Source organism: Perna viridis, chromosome 15, assembly GCF_037379345.1.
Source record: "Perna viridis isolate PV_CMFRI_1.1 ecotype Kerala chromosome 15, ASM3737934v1, whole genome shotgun sequence".
Taxonomy (NCBI): domain Eukaryota; kingdom Metazoa; phylum Mollusca; class Bivalvia; order Mytilida; family Mytilidae; genus Perna; species Perna viridis.
In genome coordinates this window covers 24,643,096-24,661,432 of record NC_142459.1, presented here as the reverse complement: position 1 = coordinate 24,661,432, position 18,337 = coordinate 24,643,096, and the positions used below count along the sequence as shown (strand labels likewise).

General features: G+C 37.4%; 1 protein-coding gene and 1 pseudogene across 3 annotated transcripts in view; one reads left to right on the top strand and one right to left on the bottom strand.

Annotated features, from left to right (window-relative positions):
- The window catches only part of LOC148597574 (uncharacterized), a 30,288-nt gene that overhangs the window by 4,037 nt on the left and 7,914 nt on the right, over positions 1-18,337 (top strand). For all 3 annotated transcript variants that reach the window (XM_088563619.1, XM_088563620.1, XM_088563618.1), the window contains 6 exons: positions 9,318-9,413; positions 11,394-11,665; positions 13,621-13,774; positions 15,715-15,882; positions 16,189-16,434; positions 16,615-16,701. In XM_088563619.1, the coding sequence (XP_088419745.1) occupies positions 9,318-9,413; positions 11,394-11,665; positions 13,621-13,774; positions 15,715-15,882; positions 16,189-16,434; positions 16,615-16,701 (1,023 nt within the window). The remainder of the gene's footprint in view (positions 1-9,317; positions 9,414-11,393; positions 11,666-13,620; positions 13,775-15,714; positions 15,883-16,188; positions 16,435-16,614; positions 16,702-18,337) is intronic.
- On the bottom strand, positions 379-7,890 carry LOC148597575 (uncharacterized; annotated as a pseudogene).

Here is an 18,337-nt window from a genome sequence, read left to right as displayed (position 1 = left end):
TAATTGACTGTGTCCTTCATGTGTCATGAAAATCCTGTATCTAACTTTAAGATCTGCATTCTAAATGTATATCTTGACAATGCACTAAAAAGAACCATATTGATAATCAATTATGACTTACATGTATATGGATATAATACACATGTACATTCCATACTGAATATTACATACCAAAATCTGTATTACATGCGTTATCGGTTCATTCCCATTCATCCAATTTTTTTTTTAAATTCTGGTAGTACAGGTAAAAAAATGAAGTTGGATAAGTGGGATCAAAGGAAAGTTAATTAGGGCTTGGGTTGTGTGTCACCTAAGACTATGTCAGGAAATTTTGTCCATAATAGGAATATTATATTGATATTAAATTTCAGTTGGTACTTTTGTATGTTTTATTATTTATTCCTATTTTTTTCTTCTTTTTTTGGATGGGGGTTTGTTTTTTAATTGTTTTTTTAATATTTGCATTTTTCATGTCTTTTCTTGTTCTATTTTTTTTGTAACCCACATATTTACTAAATAAAGAAACCAAATGATATGTAAAGCAATGATTTATTCATAAGCATAAATATTTATACATAAAACAATAAAGCACTCCATATTTCTGACAGCACAATATCATTATAGCACATTAAAAGCAGATTCAAATATACATAAGAAATATGCATTAATAAAAAAAGGTCAGTATTGTCCGTGTTAACCCAACTTGAGAAGATGTGACGCTGCATCTGTGTGGGAGAATACATCTATCTCGCCCTGTTATAATCTCTGTTCCGGTACTTGAGCTTTCTGACCTTTCGTTTACCTCCTGCAGCGTACTGTACCAGTTTAATTTCATTTGCAGCTTGGGTCTTTTGTAGTTTGCTGATGATAAAGTAAAGGTTAGGATGTGCCTTGGACAATTGGTTGTTTAGTTTGTGGTGCCAGACTTCTATGTGGTTTGTAGTACGGGGTCCCTCTGTTGAGTAATGGTTCCATTTCTCTGGTGCCGACTCTACTCATCTTTCCGTGACATTATCATTGAAACTCGTGATTTCGGATCATCTGTTTCGTAGTCGTCAATAGCGTGGAACCAGACTTCTTCTACTTGGTCGAGTGGTACTAACGGAAGAGCTGATGCACGTCGGACGTGTTGACGGACAGCTGGGTTGTTCTTGTATGCAGCAGTAAGTCCAAGTTTCTGTACCCTTTTCCATATTCTTTTAGTGTAGTGACAACATTGGATGTTCGAGTTTGGAAACACTGTCTCAGCTGTGTTCTTTGAGTGTAGTGACAACCTTAGATGTTCGAGTTTGGAAACATTGTCTCAGCTGCGTTCTTTGCTCCTGATTCATAGAAAAGGACATTTGGGTTGAGTGGTGCGTTGTTGTCCATTGCTAGTTGTCTGACAGTGGTGAACATTCTTCGGTAGGATCTTCGTTCTTGTTTGGAAGGAAAGAGAAGATGAGTTGGTATTTAATGTTTTAAATAGAAATGATTTTAGTATATTAAAATAAAAGAAAATGACCTAATATTAAATATAAATTCCTTTTTCATTGATCTCCATGAATAAGCTTACTAAAATTTACATATTCATGTTTCAATTTTTTTTGTTCATTCAGTTTTTTAGTTTTCAATGCTTAGAAATTGTTGTTTCTTTTATTTAAATCAATATAAAGGTCTTTATTGAATAAAACAATAAATGTTGATTCGATGTACCAGCAGTTACTGTAGTTTCTCTCAATTCATTTTGCAGATCTATGTCTTGTGGTTGTTGTGGGACATCTTTGTTTCTGTCTCTGTACAAGAACGATTTACAGCCAGTAAAAGTTGGTATACTTTCCACTATTTTCGGTGTGTCATCCTCCCATTCTCTGGTACGGAACTGTACAATCTCATCTTCGTAGAGGGAAGGTATTGGGTTAAGACAGTTGCGGACTTTTTCTTCGCTGTGTGCCAGGAAGAGTTTGGACTTTACATCTGCATCTGATGGTGGGTGGTTATGGTTTCTGAGTAAGCTGGTCAGTATATTGTCTCTGGTGTTTGCAGTTCCTGGGCAGTCATTCTCTGTACATTTTCAGTAGACAAATTCCGCATCTAGCCCCCTCTTTCTAGTCTTTTGCACTGATAACTTGCTCAATGTAGCTGGAATATATATGCTCTCTAGGCTTGTGTATTAATCATAAATAAGTAACTGCTCAAAAGTGACATTTTGAGCACATTTCATTTGGCTTGGGATGCTGTCTGATTTGCTAAATGGGTTTGAAAATGTTTCATTCTCATTAAAGAAAACAATTAAGTAATTTTATTATAATTAGCAGGAATTAAAAATAATTCTTATTATAATTTGTTTTAAGTATATAAAAATTAAGATAAATAAATAAATTAATAAATAAATAGAGGTGAAATACTTTCAATGACATGGTTAAAAATTTAAGAAATAAAAGAAATTTTTTACAAGAAACAAGATAAGAAACTAAGACCAAATTATTCATCAGAAAATATTTATTGTTAAATTTTTTGAAAACACCTTTTAACCCCTTAAATAAACATTTAAACATTTTCAAACGTTGGATAAATGGGAAGACACCGCGGTATCAACACAAGACTCCTATGTCAACCCACTTAGGACTATTGTAGGTCGAGGATTGATACCCCATCAGATAAAGATTTTGGCATGTCATGTTCATCAAAATATATATTTTGATTATACTTCATGTGTGTTCTTTGTAGGGTGTGATATAAGGTATGCAATATAGGTCTAGGGGTGTAATATAGGGTATGCAATAGGTTTAGGGTGTGATATAGGGTATGCAATATAGGTCTAGGGGTGTGATATAGGGTATGCAATATAGGTCTAAGGGTGTGATATAGGGCATGCAATATAGGTCTAAGGGTGTGATATAGGGTATGCAATATGCTTAGGGTGTGATATAGGGTATGCAATAGGTTTAGGGTGTGATATAGGGTATGCCATATGGGTTTAGGGGTGTGATATAGGATATGTCATATAGGTCTAGGGGTGTGATATAGGGTATGCAATATAGGTCTAGGAGTGTGATATAGGTTATGCAATATAGGTCTAGCGGTGTCATATAGGGTATGCAATATAGGTCTAAGGGTGTGATATAGGGTATGCAATATAGGTCTAAGGGTGTGATATAGGGTATGCAATAGGTTTAGGGTGTGATATAGGGTATGCCATATGGGTTTAGGGGTGTGATATAGGGTATGCAATATAGGTCTAGGAGTGTGATATAGGGTATGCAATATAGGTCTAGGGGTGTGATATAGGGTATGCCATATAGGTCTAGTGGTGTGATATAGGTATGCAATAGGTTTAAGGTGTGATATAGGGTATGCAATATGCTTAGGGTGTGATATAGGATATGCCATATAGGTCTAGGGGTGTGATATAGGGTATGTAATAGGTTTAGAGTGTGATATAGGGTATGCAATATAGGTCTAGGATGTGATATAAGGTATGCCATATAGGAGTAGGGTTTGATATAAGGTATGCCATATAGGTCAAGGGGTGTGATATAGGGTATGCAATATAGGTCTAGTAGTGTGATTTAGGATATGCAATAGGTTTAGGGTGTGATATAGGGTATGCAATATAGGTCTAGTGGTGTGATATAGGTATGCAATATGCTTAGGGTGTGATATATGGTATGCAATATAGGTCTAGGGGTATGATATAGGGTATATCATATAGGTCTAGGGTTGTTATATGGTATGCCATATAGGTCTAGCGGTGTGATATAGGGTATGCCATATAGGTCTAAGGGTGTGATATAGGGTATGCAATATAGGTCTAAGGGTGTGATATAGGGCATGCCATATAGGTCTAGGGGTGTGATATAGGGTATGCAATAGGTTTAGGTGTGATATAGGGTATGCAATAGGTTTAGGGTGTGATATAGGGTATGCCATATAGGTCTAAGGGTGTGATATAGGGCATGCAATATAGGTCTAAGGGTGTGATATAGGGTATGCCATATAGGTCTAAGGGTGTGATATAGGGCATGCAATATAGGTCTAAGGGTGTGATATAGGGTATGCAATATAGGTCTAAGGGTGTGATATAGGGTATGCAATAGGTTTAGGGTGTGATATAGGGTATGCCATATATGCCTAGGGGTGTGATATAGGGTATGCAATATAGGTCTAAGGTTGTGATATAGGGCATGCAATATAGGTCTAAGGGTGTGATATAGGGTATGCAATATAGGTCTAAGGGTGTGATATAGGGCATGCAATATAGGTCTAAGGGTGTGATATAGGGTATGCAATATAGGTCTAAGGGTGTGATATAGGGTATGCAATATAGGTCTAGGAGTGTGATATAGGGTATGCAATATAGGTCTAGGGGTGTGATATAGGGTATGCCATATAGGTCTAGCGGTGTCATATAAGGTATGTCATATCGGTCTAGGAGTGTGATATAGGGTATGCAATATAGGTCTAGTGGTGTAATATAGGTATGGAATAGGTTTAAGGTGTGATATAGGGTATGCAATATGCTTAGGGTGTGATATAGGGTATGCCATATAGGTCTAGGGGTGTGATATAGGGTATGCAATATAGGTCAAGGGGTGTGATATAGGGTATGCCATATAGGTCTAGGGGTGTGACATAGGGTATGCAATATGTTTAGGGTGTGATATAGGGTATGCAATATAGGTCTAGGGGTGTGATAAAGGGTATGCCATATAGGTCTAGGGGTGTGATATAGGGTATGCAATATAGGTCAAGGGGTGTGATATAGGGTATGCAATATAGGTCTAGTAGTGTGATATAGGATATGCAATAGGTTTAGGGTGTGATATAGGGTATGCAATATAGGTCTAGGGGTATGATATAGGGTATATCATATAGGTCTAGGGGTGTTATATGGTATGCCATATAGGTCTAGCGGTGTGATATAGGGTTTGCCATATAGGTCTAGGGGTGTGATATAGGGTATATATAGGGTATATATATATATATATATATATATATATATATATATATAGATATATATATATATATATATATATATATATAGGTCTAGTGGAGGGATATGCAGTACATGATGTGCATATTATGTATGACTAAGAGTGCGATATAGTTCAGCGGTGTGATATAGGGTATGCCATATAGGTCTAGGGGTGTGATATACATTTGTAAAGTATGTAATATAGGTCTAGGGGTACGCAAAATAGGTCTAGGCTTGTGATTTAGGGTATGCAATATAACTCTAGGGGTGTAATATGGGGTATTTAAATCACAGGTCAGCCACAATGATAATGATTGAAAATTTGAGAATGGGGCAATTTCTAATACAATAAAAATTTAATCAAATCGTTTTTATTGTATTTAGGAAATTTTTTAGCAGTAATGTCATAAGCGGGGATTCTTTATGCTCTAAAAGTATGTTTGGCTACATATAAATACCTAATTTTCACAAGATATCCCTCCTTTTGATAGATCAAGATCAACTACTGAGTGTGAAATGCCACATGGCTTCTTTTCATCCCATCTAATTCAGATTAAATTATAATTGCTCCCCTTTTTTCTTTGTCGCATGACATCATGTGACATAGAAAGGAGGGGAAGCAATTAAGATCTAATTTTAATTACATTGCCTTACATTCTTACCTTTGAGACAGATATTGTTTATGTCTCTGCTTTCGAAATCATATTAACAATTCCATGATTCGAATGTTTATTTTCTAGTTCAAATACTTCATATTGTTTGCTGCATGTATATATATATATATATATATAGGATTTACATGTATTTAACAGTACAATGTGTATAAAATATCATACAACTTGAAAACTCTTAGCACATGTAAAAATATTTTCATCCAAATTGTTCACAAAAAATACCTGTAATTTACAAACACTAGAACACTTTCTCAAACCTTCAGGATCCATCTGGCAGAGGCGGATCCACACACTTTGAAAATGAGGGGTGGCAGCTTGGGTTCCTCAGAAAAAGGGGGTGCTAGGACATTATTTGCTATTTTTGTCAATTTTACACATGAAAATTATAATTTTCCCATAAAAAGGAGGGACGCCAATTCCCTCCCGCACCCTCATTGTAATCATAAACATTAAAACTATACTTACGTTTTTTTGTACATCACAAAAAAAACGTACATTGCAGATCCGAAAATCCGTTATTAGAAGCTCCCGACATTCGCAATAGATTTTTACAGTCAGGATAATAGTTTACATTTTACTCTTTGGTAAGATTGACAAACAATTAACACTTTCAAAACCCACAGAACCCATCTTGTAATCGTAGACATTAGCTATATACTAACAACTCAAAAATGTACATTGCAGGTGAAAAAAATCCGTCATTATTAACTTCCGACACCTTCTTGTGAATGTTTGACCAGGTTACTCGAATAACCAAGAGCCTCCGTGTTAACCGAAAACCAGATTGAAAATCCGAAAACCTCAATAAAACACGTTTTTGGGAGGTATATTTGCTCACTGTGTTATTTAAACACACTTGCAAATAAGTTTTTTTATTAGTATTCCAGCACTTTCTAGATACCTAACGAAAATCTGTAATAATCAACATGGCGTCAGTACTTTGAAATTAGTCACTTGTCCTTCCGACGTCATATTGTTTTCGGTTATTGGAGGTACCGTGTTTGACCTGCGTCAGGTCAATTAGAAAAAAATAGTCCTGCTCGCTAAGACAAAATTCAAATAGTTTAAGATAGGCACATAATCATAGAAATATTTCAATTCAACAAATATTACAAATGCTTTGATGTCATAATATTTCCATCTCTTACGAAAAATAAAGCATCACATATTGGTCGGCGGTGTAGCGATATACTAACGTAAATTTGCAAGGTGGAAAAGGGGGAGGTAAAGAGAACAGACCGCGGAATATTTAGGCAGTTCCATGTGGCAATATCCACTTCCGGTTGAATACCACTTGCCAACGATCTCTAAGTCAAGTTCGGGCTATAAATAGCCTTCCTTGACAAAAATGGGGTTTTTGACAGAGTTATCTGCCCTTGAAATGTTCATTTTCAGTGCATTTCAATATAAATATAACTCAATTTACAAAAGTGATATGGACATTTTTTTTCTTTTTTCCTTGATTCTGATGATGCAAATACTCAAGCACAACTTCCAAAACGGAGGTTTTTTTTACATAGCATATTTCACTGATACTTAAATTTCGTTGAAAGATGTTGGTGTTAAAAAGTCATGAGTAAGCTCCTAATGGTAAAATTTTCATTTTAAAATTTTCGACGAGGCTCATGCTTTAACTTTTAAAACTCACCTATCTTGAATGTAGAAATATCATCGAAATCACTGAATGTGAAATATTCTATATCTCTCTAGCGTCTATCAAATTGGCGTTATCAATAGAACACGTTAAGGGTATTTTTCCCTTAACCGACAATTATAATCTCTCAAGTTCTATAGTACATGTAAGTTCGAAATAAAACTAGGACTCAAAAACCCTTTTTGTTGTAACATTTCACTCAGAAATCGAAGAAAAATCACCATGGATTAGTATTTACAGGTTGAACAACTTTTTTTCACTACCATCAAAATTTTAAAGCTACCAGTTATTTTGACTATGTTAAGGTCCGCACTGAATCATTATAATCAACAGTCTTGTTTAATAACCATAAAAGAAGAATGCCTAAGGATGAAAATATACTTATTGTTTTTACCTATTAGAGAAAAAAAAACCTTGTCAGTCCACCTGTCAGTCCCGTCAGCGTTTTACTTTCTTTGGTCTGATACACCATTCATTTCTGTCAACGCTTTACTTCCTGTCGTCTGATACACCAGTCAGTCCTGTCAACGCTTTACTTACTGTCGTCTGATACACCAGTCAGTCCTGTCAACGCTTTACTTACTGTCGTCTGATACACCAGTCATTCCTGTCAACGCTTTACTCCCTTTCGTCTGATACACAAGTAATTCCTGTCAACGCTTTACTTCCTGTCGTCTGAAAAACTAGTCATTCCCGACAACGTTTTACTTCCTTTGGTCTGATACACCAGTCGTCCTGTCAACTCTTTACTTCTTGTCGTCTGATACACTAGTCATTCCTGTAAATGCTTTACTCCCTTACGTCTGATACACAAGTCATTCCTGTCAACGCTTTACTCCTTTTCGTCTGATACACAAGTCATTCCTGTCAACACTTTACTTCCTGTCGCCTGATAACACCAATCAGACCTGTCAACGATTTACTTCCTGTCGTCTGATACACTAGTCATTCCCGACAACGCTTTACTTCTTTCGGTATGATACACCAGTCTTCCTGTCAACTCTTTACTCCCTTACGTCTGATACACTAGTAATTCCTGTCAACGCTTTACTCCTTTTCGTCTGATACACAAGTCATTCCTGTCAACGATTTACTTCTTGTCGTTTGATACACTGATCATTCCTGTTTACGCTTTACTTCCCGTCATCCGATACACCAGTCAGTCCTGTCAATGCTTTACTTCCTGTCGTCTGGTACACCAGTCATTAATGTCAATGATTTACTCCCTTTCGTCTGATACACAAGTAATTCCTGTCAACGCTCTACTTTTTGTTGTCTGAAACACTAGTCATTCCCGACAACGCTTCATTTCCTGTCGTCTGATACGCCAGTCTGTCCTGTCAACGCTTTATTTCCTGTCGTCTGAACAAAGTACACGATTATATGCAGGAAAATACTCAGTAAATGAAATTATTTTCTCTAAAGCTGCCGGACAGAGAATCATTTTAAACAGCATACATCTAAAAAAAAAGAACGTGTAGCAAGAAAATTGTGCGCAGTAGAATTATCTATACGAGTATAAAGGTTACAGACCACCAATTCAATCAATGAGCATTTGGAACGTCGGCAAATATAGTCCTACGCAGAAATTACCCCTGTTCCTCATAGTGCTGTGAAAAAAGTTCTCATCTCATTTAAAAAATTTAAACAGTTTCTGAAAGGAAAAACATTTCTGTACATTTTATAGGAGCATTTTGCTTCTTGTGAAGTGAAGCCTAATTTCCATAATGATTGCTAAATATACCCCTATCTTGTGAAAACACTGGGATTTCCCATGCTATTTATAGACACTTCACATCCGGTGACCAGTACTGCACTGCAAGTCTGCTAACCCCACATGCCATTCTGAGGATTGTGAGCTGACATATGTAGAATCATGCTGATATATAGTCCTCTGCAGGTTAAAGTTAAGGTAAAGTCCAGAGAAGCCATTGAATATTGTGAAATTAACATAGAAGCCTATGGGAAGTGGAATTAGTGGTTTTTAGCCTATAAAACTGTTGTTTACGCATTTATCAATGATGTATTGTAGACCCTGTGCACTCCGAGTGTCCTCATTCAGACCCCGGTTGCCATCCTCTGTGTATAGAGTACGTCAGAGAGTGTAAATACTGTCGCTGTAACGGAGGTAAGAAAATAACAGTCCGTGTTTGTCATCCTTTTTGTATAAAGTGCGTCAGAGAGTATTAATACTGTTGTTGTTAGGGTGATAAGAAAATAAAAGACCTTGATCGCCATTTCTGTGTAAAGAGTACGTCAGAGAGAGTAAATGATGTCACTGTAAGGGAACCTTGATTGTCATCATTTGTGTATAGAGTACTCCAAAGAGAGTACATGTTGTCACTGTAAAGGAACCTTGATTGTCATCATCTGTGTAAAGTGTACGTCAGAGAGTAAATGTTGTCACTGTAAGGGAACCTTGATTGTCATCATCTGTGTATAGAGTACGTCAGAGAGCGTAGATTTTGTCATTGTTAGGGAACCTTGATTGTCATCATCTGTGTATAGAGTACGTCAGAGAGAGTAAATGTTGTCACTGTAAGAGAACCTTCATTGTCATTATCTATGTATAAAGTACGTCAAAGAGAGTAAATATTGTCACTGTAAAGGAACCTTGATTGTCATCATCTGTGTATAGAGTACGTCAGAGAGAGTAAATGTTGTCACTGTAAGAGAACCTTCATTGTCATTATCTGTGTATAGAGTACGTCAGAGAGAGTAATGTTGTCACTGTATGGGAACCTTGATTGTCATCATCTGTGTATAGAGTACGTCAGAGAGAGTAAATGTTGTCACTGTAAGAGAACCTTCATTGTCATTATCTGTGTATAAAGTACGTCAGAGAGAGTAAATGTTGTCACTGTATGGGAACCTTGATTGTCCTCATCTGTGTATAGAGAGCGCCAAAGAGTGTAGATGATGTCATTGTTAGGGAACCTTGATTGTCATAATCTGTGTATAAAGTACGTCAGAGAGAGTAAATGTTGTCACTGTAAGAGAACCTTCATTGTCATTATCTGTGTATAAAGTACGTCAAAGAGAGTAAATGTTGTCACTGTATGGGAACCTTGATTGTCATCATCTGTGTATAGAGTACGCCAGAGAGAGTAAATGCTGTCACTTTAAAGGAGGTAAGAAAGAGATGATGCGTTTAGGTATATGCTAGAGGATTTTTGCTGCACCGATGGAAGTGTTATGCTGAGGAGAAAAACTCATACTGCAAGTTTTTAGGACTCATGACACAAATCTTAATTAATGAAAGACATAAATGCTTGTCGAAAATTAATTATGTTGTAAGTCCGAAAACTGATCCGGTTTTTTTTATGTTATTTGGTGTTTGAATTCCTAAAACAACGAGATTTATGATGTCACATGGGAGATAAGGTGACGGAGACAGTTTTTTGTGAATAAAATGTTGGCGTGGAAAAATTGGTAATAAATATTCAGGCATCCATCACATAGAAAAAAATTAAAACTATTTGTCTGGCCTCGCTATTCTACTGTAGAGTAAAATGAAAATAAATAAAAAGCCATTAAGCGTTTGAAAATTAATTTTCTTATTCGCGAATTTTTTTTAAAATGAAAATTCGGCCCCGAACAAAACTGCCAGCCCATCCGCGTAGAATTAAATGGTCGTCCCATAAGGATGCAGTAATAGGGATGTGACAGCTCTCTTTTGTCTACCCGGATCTATGAGCAACTCGATGGGTGTTTCTAGAAAAGCAAATGATGATTACCCTACCGGTGCACCTGAACTTAATGGAATCCGAGTTGATGAATTACTTTTGTTTCGTTTTTTACGTGTTATTTTTGGTTATTTCAAGTTCTTTGTTGGGTGTGTCATTTTTCCCTGTCTAGATTTCTGTTCAAATATTGTTTCCCTTGATTTCGTCCAAATTGTGTTAAACAAATAACAAATATAATTGCTTATGGGTCGTTATAACTCAAATGAGTAGGTCGCTCTACTCTGTGATTGGTGCAGAACAAAATTTACTATCAATTGTCCGTAATAATGAATCACTATCGATTTTGATTCTGATTTTTTTATAGGATACCGGTAACTGCTCTTAAATCAACTTTGAGTTTTAATTTTAATTCATGTTTTTAGGTATATCTGGATTAGATATTTCCGGAAGTAGGAGTGCTTCCGGTGACAAGTGGAATTCCAAGTTTGAGGGAAATAAAAACAGTTGGGGGCGACAATATACTGATGTTAGCGCAAAAGAACAGCAAAGAGTAACCGGAAACACTAAAGTTATTATAGTACACGAAAAGGAGGCCGACCACAAAATGGCAATTCCGGGTTTACAAATGGGCGGTCAAGCACCTTTTGGCATGCCACATGGACCTATGACTATGCAGAATCCGTTTCAACATTTGGTAAAATAATTTAAATTCTGCGTTTTGATAACTAAGAATAAAAAGATCGAACGGAAAAGGACAAGCAATGACACGGACTGTAACAAACGTAACAGAGATCCTGGTTTTTCTCTACACCGATAAATGTATACATATGTCTCCTAGACAAAGAAACACGTGTCTCCCGCTATAACCTTGGTTCCCTTGATTACTCTTCCACAAAGGTCACTAACGTATAGAACGCGTAAGACGTTTGTCAAATCTTTCCATTTTTATACGACCACAAAAAAAAATGGTCGTATATTGGTATCGCTTTGGCATCCGTTAACTATAGTTTATATACAAAAACTTGGGTCCAATCTTTTTGAAATTTCAACATATTGTTCATTGGATCATGGCAGAGGGAAATTTTCTTTAAATAAGGAGATTAAAGGGGAAAATATGTGTTATCATTAGAATTAATAAGAAAAAAAATATTGCTATTTTGATTATTAAAACGTCAATCTGTTCTGTTTTAATTTATTTATTGGATTCCTTATGAAAATTCCAGTCTGTGTTTTTCAATCAGATTTCAGATTTCTTTTACTGTTTTCGAGTAAAAAGAGGTCAAAAGTTCCACACTCCAAAAATCGACTTTTTAGCTCACCTGGCCAAAGGCCAAGTGAGCTACTGCCATCACTTGTCGTCCGTCGTCATCGTCCGTCGTCATCGTTAACAATTATACAAAAATCTTCTCCTCTGAAACTACTCGACCAATTGAAACCAAACTTGGTATGAATGTTTCTTTCGGTAACCTGCATAGAACTGATGTGGAGATTTTTGATTCGTGGAAAAACATGGCGACCGTTACTAAAAATAGAACATAGGGGTCAGACAGTGTATTTTCACATATATCTGCAAAACCGTTAGGTTTAGCAAAATTCTTTCCATAGCTGAAATGATCCATATTATTAGGACTACAAAAGTCTTCAGGGATAAAAGTTGTCAGATGACTCCTTGTAAGAGTTATTGCCATTGAAAGGGGGGGAAATGACTCCTTTTTTAACAGTTATCAGTCAATATCTTGAAAACTATGATAGATTAAAAGAAACTGTCAATTGTTGAGAAGATCTTATGATAAGTCCTACCAAAGAATTCTTGAGTCAAAATTGTTGGACAACTTCTCGTCAAAATTTATTGCCTTTGAAAGGCAAAGTTTAACCAGGTGAGTGATTCAGGCTACTGGGAGCCTCTTGTTTATTTTTGGTCCGATTTTGAAAGTTTAATTAAGCTAAAATCATCGTCAGTATCACTTATACAGAAATTGTGTAATTTTATCAATTCGTCATGGTTAATCAGATCACATATTGTTTCTTAACCTTTCACATCCTTACTTCTTCTTTTTATATTTTTGTACATGTCTCTGCAGTTTACTCTGAATATAGATATGCAATATACACGGGCAAATATTGGTCACGTGAAATTCATGTAAATCTAGCTTCCAATGAAATTCACAGAATTTGATACAAATCTACATAATTTTCATGTGAATCTACGTGATTTTCATGAAAAATTCACTAAACATGAACTTCATGTGGAGAGTTCTCACAAATTTCACTGGAAGGCTCAATTCACCTGAATTTCATTTGGGCTCTAATGCAAAGTTGTTTGCTCTATTGAGGCGGAAATAATTTAAAACTTACGTGAAAATCATGTGAAATAATTTTGCCTGCGTAGACAAAACTTGAAGCTTGAATTTTCAATCTAAAACAATACACTAAGAAATCAACCGAATGTTCCTGATCCCAGCACCGAATGTCCCTTATCCCAGCACCGAATGTCCCTTATCCCAGCACCGAATGTCCTTGATCCCAGCACAGAATGTCCCTTATCTCAACACTGAATGTCCTTGATCCCAGCACCGAATGTCCCTTATCTCAACACCGAATGTCTCTGATCTCAATATTGTCTGTAATCTGAATGACGTTGTTTTTCAGAGCCCGATCAGAACAGGGGTCAAAACACTTAATGTTCCATTAAAGTCCCCAGGAATACCCAAATATTGTGTGTCTATAGATAAAATGGAATTCGAAAGCTGTGGTTGCACTGTGGTAGACGAAGACGGATGTCTGACTTGTCCGTGTTATTCAGGTACACTATATATCTCTGTCTGTCTATAAAAGACGAGAATAGCTGTCTAATATGTACTGTCTGTCTGCCTGTCTATCTGTTTGTCTGTCATTCTGTCTGTCTGCCTGTCTGTCTGTTTGTCTGTCATTCTGTCTGTATGCCTGTCTATCTGTTTGTCTGTCATTCTGTCTGTCTGTCTGTCTGTTTGTTTGTCTGTCTGTCTGTTTGTCTGTCATTCTGTCTGTATGCCTGTCTATCTGTTCGTCTGTCATTCTGTCTGTCTGCCTGTCTATCTGTTTGTCTGTCATTCTGTCTGTCTGCCTGTCTGTCTGTTTGTCTGTCATTCTGTCTGTCTGTCTGCCTGTCTGTCTGTTTGTCTGTCTGTCTGTAGTAGACGAGGATGGATGTCTTGCATGTCGTTATACACTATGTAGTAGACGAAGATGGATGCCTAACCTGTCCGTGTAATGCATGTACTATGTCTGTCTCTGTCTGTCTGTCTGTCTGTCTGTCGTAGTCGAGGATCGATGTCTTGCATGTCGTTATATACTATGTAGTAGGCGGAGATGGGTGTCTAACCTGTCCACAAACTTGAATTTGTTCGCTCTTAATTTTTAAATGTTTGAATTGGCGAGAAAGTCAAAAGAGGACATTTTGTCTTATTATTCTGCGAAATTTTCTGTTAGTTAGAATTGCTCCCAATAATGCTTTCAAGTAGTTTATCAAAGTAGTATCTTGCTAACTCGAATGTATTTTTATCTAGCTCAAAAGCGTGTACTATGTCTGTCAGTCTGCCTGTCTGTCTGTAGTAGACGAGGGTGGATGTCTTGCATGTCGTTATATATTATGTAGTAGACGAAGATGGATGCCTAACCTGTCCGTGTAATGCATGTACTATGTCTGTCTCTGTCTGTCTGTCTGTCTGTCTGTCGTAGTCGAGGATCGATGTCTTGCATGTCGTTATATATTATGTAGTAAATGAAGATTGGTGTCTAACCTGTCCGGGTAATGTATGTGCTATGTCTGTCTGTCTGTCTGTCTGTCTGTCATTCTGTATGCCTGTCTGTCCGTCTGTAGTAGTCGAGAGTGATGTTTTGCATGTCGTGTTATACTACCATACTGTCTTTCTCTCTGTATGCATGTAGTAGACGAAGATGGGTGTCTAACCTGTCCTTGTAATGCATGTACTATGTTTGTCTGTCTGGCTGACTGGCTGTCTGTTGCTTGTTTGTCTGTCTGTAGTAGTCGAGAATGGATGCTTTGCATGTCGTGTTATACTACCATACTGTCTTTTTCTCTGTATGTATGTAGTAGAATAAGATGGGTGTCTAACCTGTCCTTGTACAACATGTTCTATGTTTGTCTGTCTGTCTGTCTGTCTGTCTGTAGACGAAGATGGATGCCTTGCGTGTCGTTATATACTACGATGCTATCTGTCTCTCTGTATGTATGTACATGATAGGGGACTGTTAAACCAGACAGGTGACTGTCTAACCAGGGGGTGGCTGTCTTACCAGGGGAACTGTCTAACCATGAGGTGGCTCTCTAACATGGGGGTGGCTGTCTTAACAGTGAGACTGTTTAACCAGGGGGTGGCTGTCTAACCAGGGAGTGGCTGTCTAACCAGGGGAGTGTTTAACCAGGGGATGGCTGTCTAACCAAGGGGTGGCTGTCTTACCAAGGGCTGTCTAACCAGAGTGGTTGCTGTCTAACTAGGGAGGTGGCTGTCTAACCAGGGGGTTGCTGTCTTACCAGGGGGCTAACCAGGGAGGTGGCTGTCTTACCAGGGGGCTGTCTAGCCAGCCCATATTGTTTTTAGATCTGCAAATATTTTTGTATCTTCAATAAAGCCATAAAAATCATTCTCAACTTTCCTGTGACTTTATTCTTAAAGCATAATCCATTTATTCCTTACAAATCACTGCTTTGTGTTTCCTCAAATAGTATTTTCTTTCTGATAGCCAGCAGGTTTTGGATAGCAGTGAAACAGAAAAACACTTCCAATAAACCAAAACCAGAAAAGAAGGAATGCATTGGTACCATGCTGTGTATGCTGACATGTAAAAGTGGATACCAGTTAGGGAAAACTGGTCCTGATGGTTGCCAGGCCTGTACTTGTCTGAAACACGGTAAGGCGAAAACTTTATCAGCTAGGAGGTTATCATCCTATTTCCGAGAATATGAGCTCAAGCTCAACTGTTTAGATACTTTAGGAGTAATTTCAAATATTAGATGACAAAATAATGGGCATGTCCTTGAAATAAGATTTTTTGAAGTAGTACTAGGTCAGAAATTCGAATCAATCTATTATTTTTTTTCTTGAACTGTTCGTTTGCAGCTAGTTCTTTATCCTAGGATTCATGTTATGAGTTGACTAAGATGTTTTGGTTTTTTTTTTAATTTTGTTAATTTATTTTTATTTGTATTTTTTTAAGACGAAATAGAAAAACCTGAACCTGAAAAAAGTAAAGAAACATGTTTGAAATTGTATGAGTGTATACTCAAATGTTCCAACAACAATCAAGGTTTCACGGTAGGGGAGGAAACTCCTGATGGTTGTCGTTCTTGTCACTGTTCAAATGGCGGTAAAAATTTTGGTGGCAGCGGTGGGATGGATAATGGAACTGGATCGATGATGAACATGTTTAGCAATAGCGGAAACGGGAACAACTTTCTCAAATGTAAGTGTTTTGTATGAGCATATGTTTTTTGTTCTAGTTTTCCATGGTAGTCTCCGAGAAAAAAATATTTTATAAGTTTTTGAAACATAACAGAATGAGTTTAAAAGGAAGTTACAAGCTAAGTTTAAACATACTTTTAAATTTGTACTCAACTTTGCTTTCCCCGTTTCTCGGTTTCAGCTCCAGCAAAAGGAGTCGGATCTAGTAATGAATCTAAAGCAAAATGTAACCCGCCAATGGTGATGTGTACCAACGATGGCAATAACTGTAAGTAACACACACCCAAATGTAACACTCCAATGGTGATGTGTACCAACGATGGCAATAACTGTAAGTAACACACACCCAAATGTAACACTCCAATGGTGATGTGTACCAACGATGGCAATAACTGTAAGTAACACACACCCAAATGTAACACTCCAATGGTGATGTGTACCAACGATGGCAATAACTGTAAGTAACACACACCCAAATGTAACACTCCAATGGTGATGTGTACCAACGATGGCAATAACTGTAAGTAACACACACCCAAATGTAACCCTCCAATGGTGATGTGTACCAACGATGGCAATAACTGTAAGTAACACACACCCAAATGTAACCCTCCAATGGTGATGTGTACCAACGATGGCAATAACTGTAAGTAACACACACCCAAATGTAACACTCCAATGGTGATGTGTACCAACGATGGCAATAACTGTAAGTAACACACACCCAAATGTAACACTCCAATGGTGATGTGTACCAACGATGGCAATAACTGTAAGTAACACACACCCAAATGTAACACTCCAATGGTGATGTGTACCAACGATGGCAATAACTGTAAGTAACACACACCCAAATGTAACCCTCCAATGGTGATGTGTACCAACGATGGCAATAACTGTAAGTAACACACACCCAAATGTAACCCTCCAATGGTGATGTGTACCAACGATGGCAATAACTGTAAGTAACACACACCCAAATGTAACACTCCAATGGTGATGTGTACCAACGATGGCAATAACTGTAAGTAACACACACCCAAATGTAACACTCCAATGGTGATGTGTACCAACGATGGCAATAACTGTAAGTAACACACACCCAAATGTAACACTCCAATGGTGATGTGTACCAACGATGGCAATAACTGTAAGTAACACACACCCAAATGTAACACTCCAATGGTGATGTGTACCAACGATGGCAATAACTGTAAGTAACACACACCCAAATGTAACCCTCCAATGGTGATGTGTACCAACGATGGCAATAACTGTAAGTAACACACACCCAAATGTAACACTCCAATGGTGATGTGTACCAACGATGGCAATAACTGTAAGTAACACACACCCAAATGTAACACTCCAATGGTGATGTGTACCAACGATGGCAATAACTGTAAGTAACACACACCCAAATGTAACACTCCAATGGTGATGTGTACCAACGATGGCAATAACTGTAAGTAACACACACCCAAATGTAACCCGCCAATGGTGATGTGTACCAACGATGGCAATAACTGTAAGTAACACACACCCAAATGTAACCCGCCAATGGTGATGTGTACCAACGATGGCAATAACTGTAAGTAACACACACCCAAATGTAACACTCCAATGGTGATGTGTACCAACGATGGCAATAACTGTAAGTAACACACACCCAAATGTAACCCTCCAATGGTGATGTGTACCAACGATGGCAATAACTGTAAGTAACACACACCCAAATGTAACCCTCCAATGGTGATGTGTACCAACGATGGCAATAACTGTAAGTAACACACACCCAAATGTAACACTCCAATGGTGATGTGTACCAACGATGGCAATAACTGTAAGTAACACACACCCAAATGTAACACTCCAATGGTGATGTGTACCAACGATGGCAATAA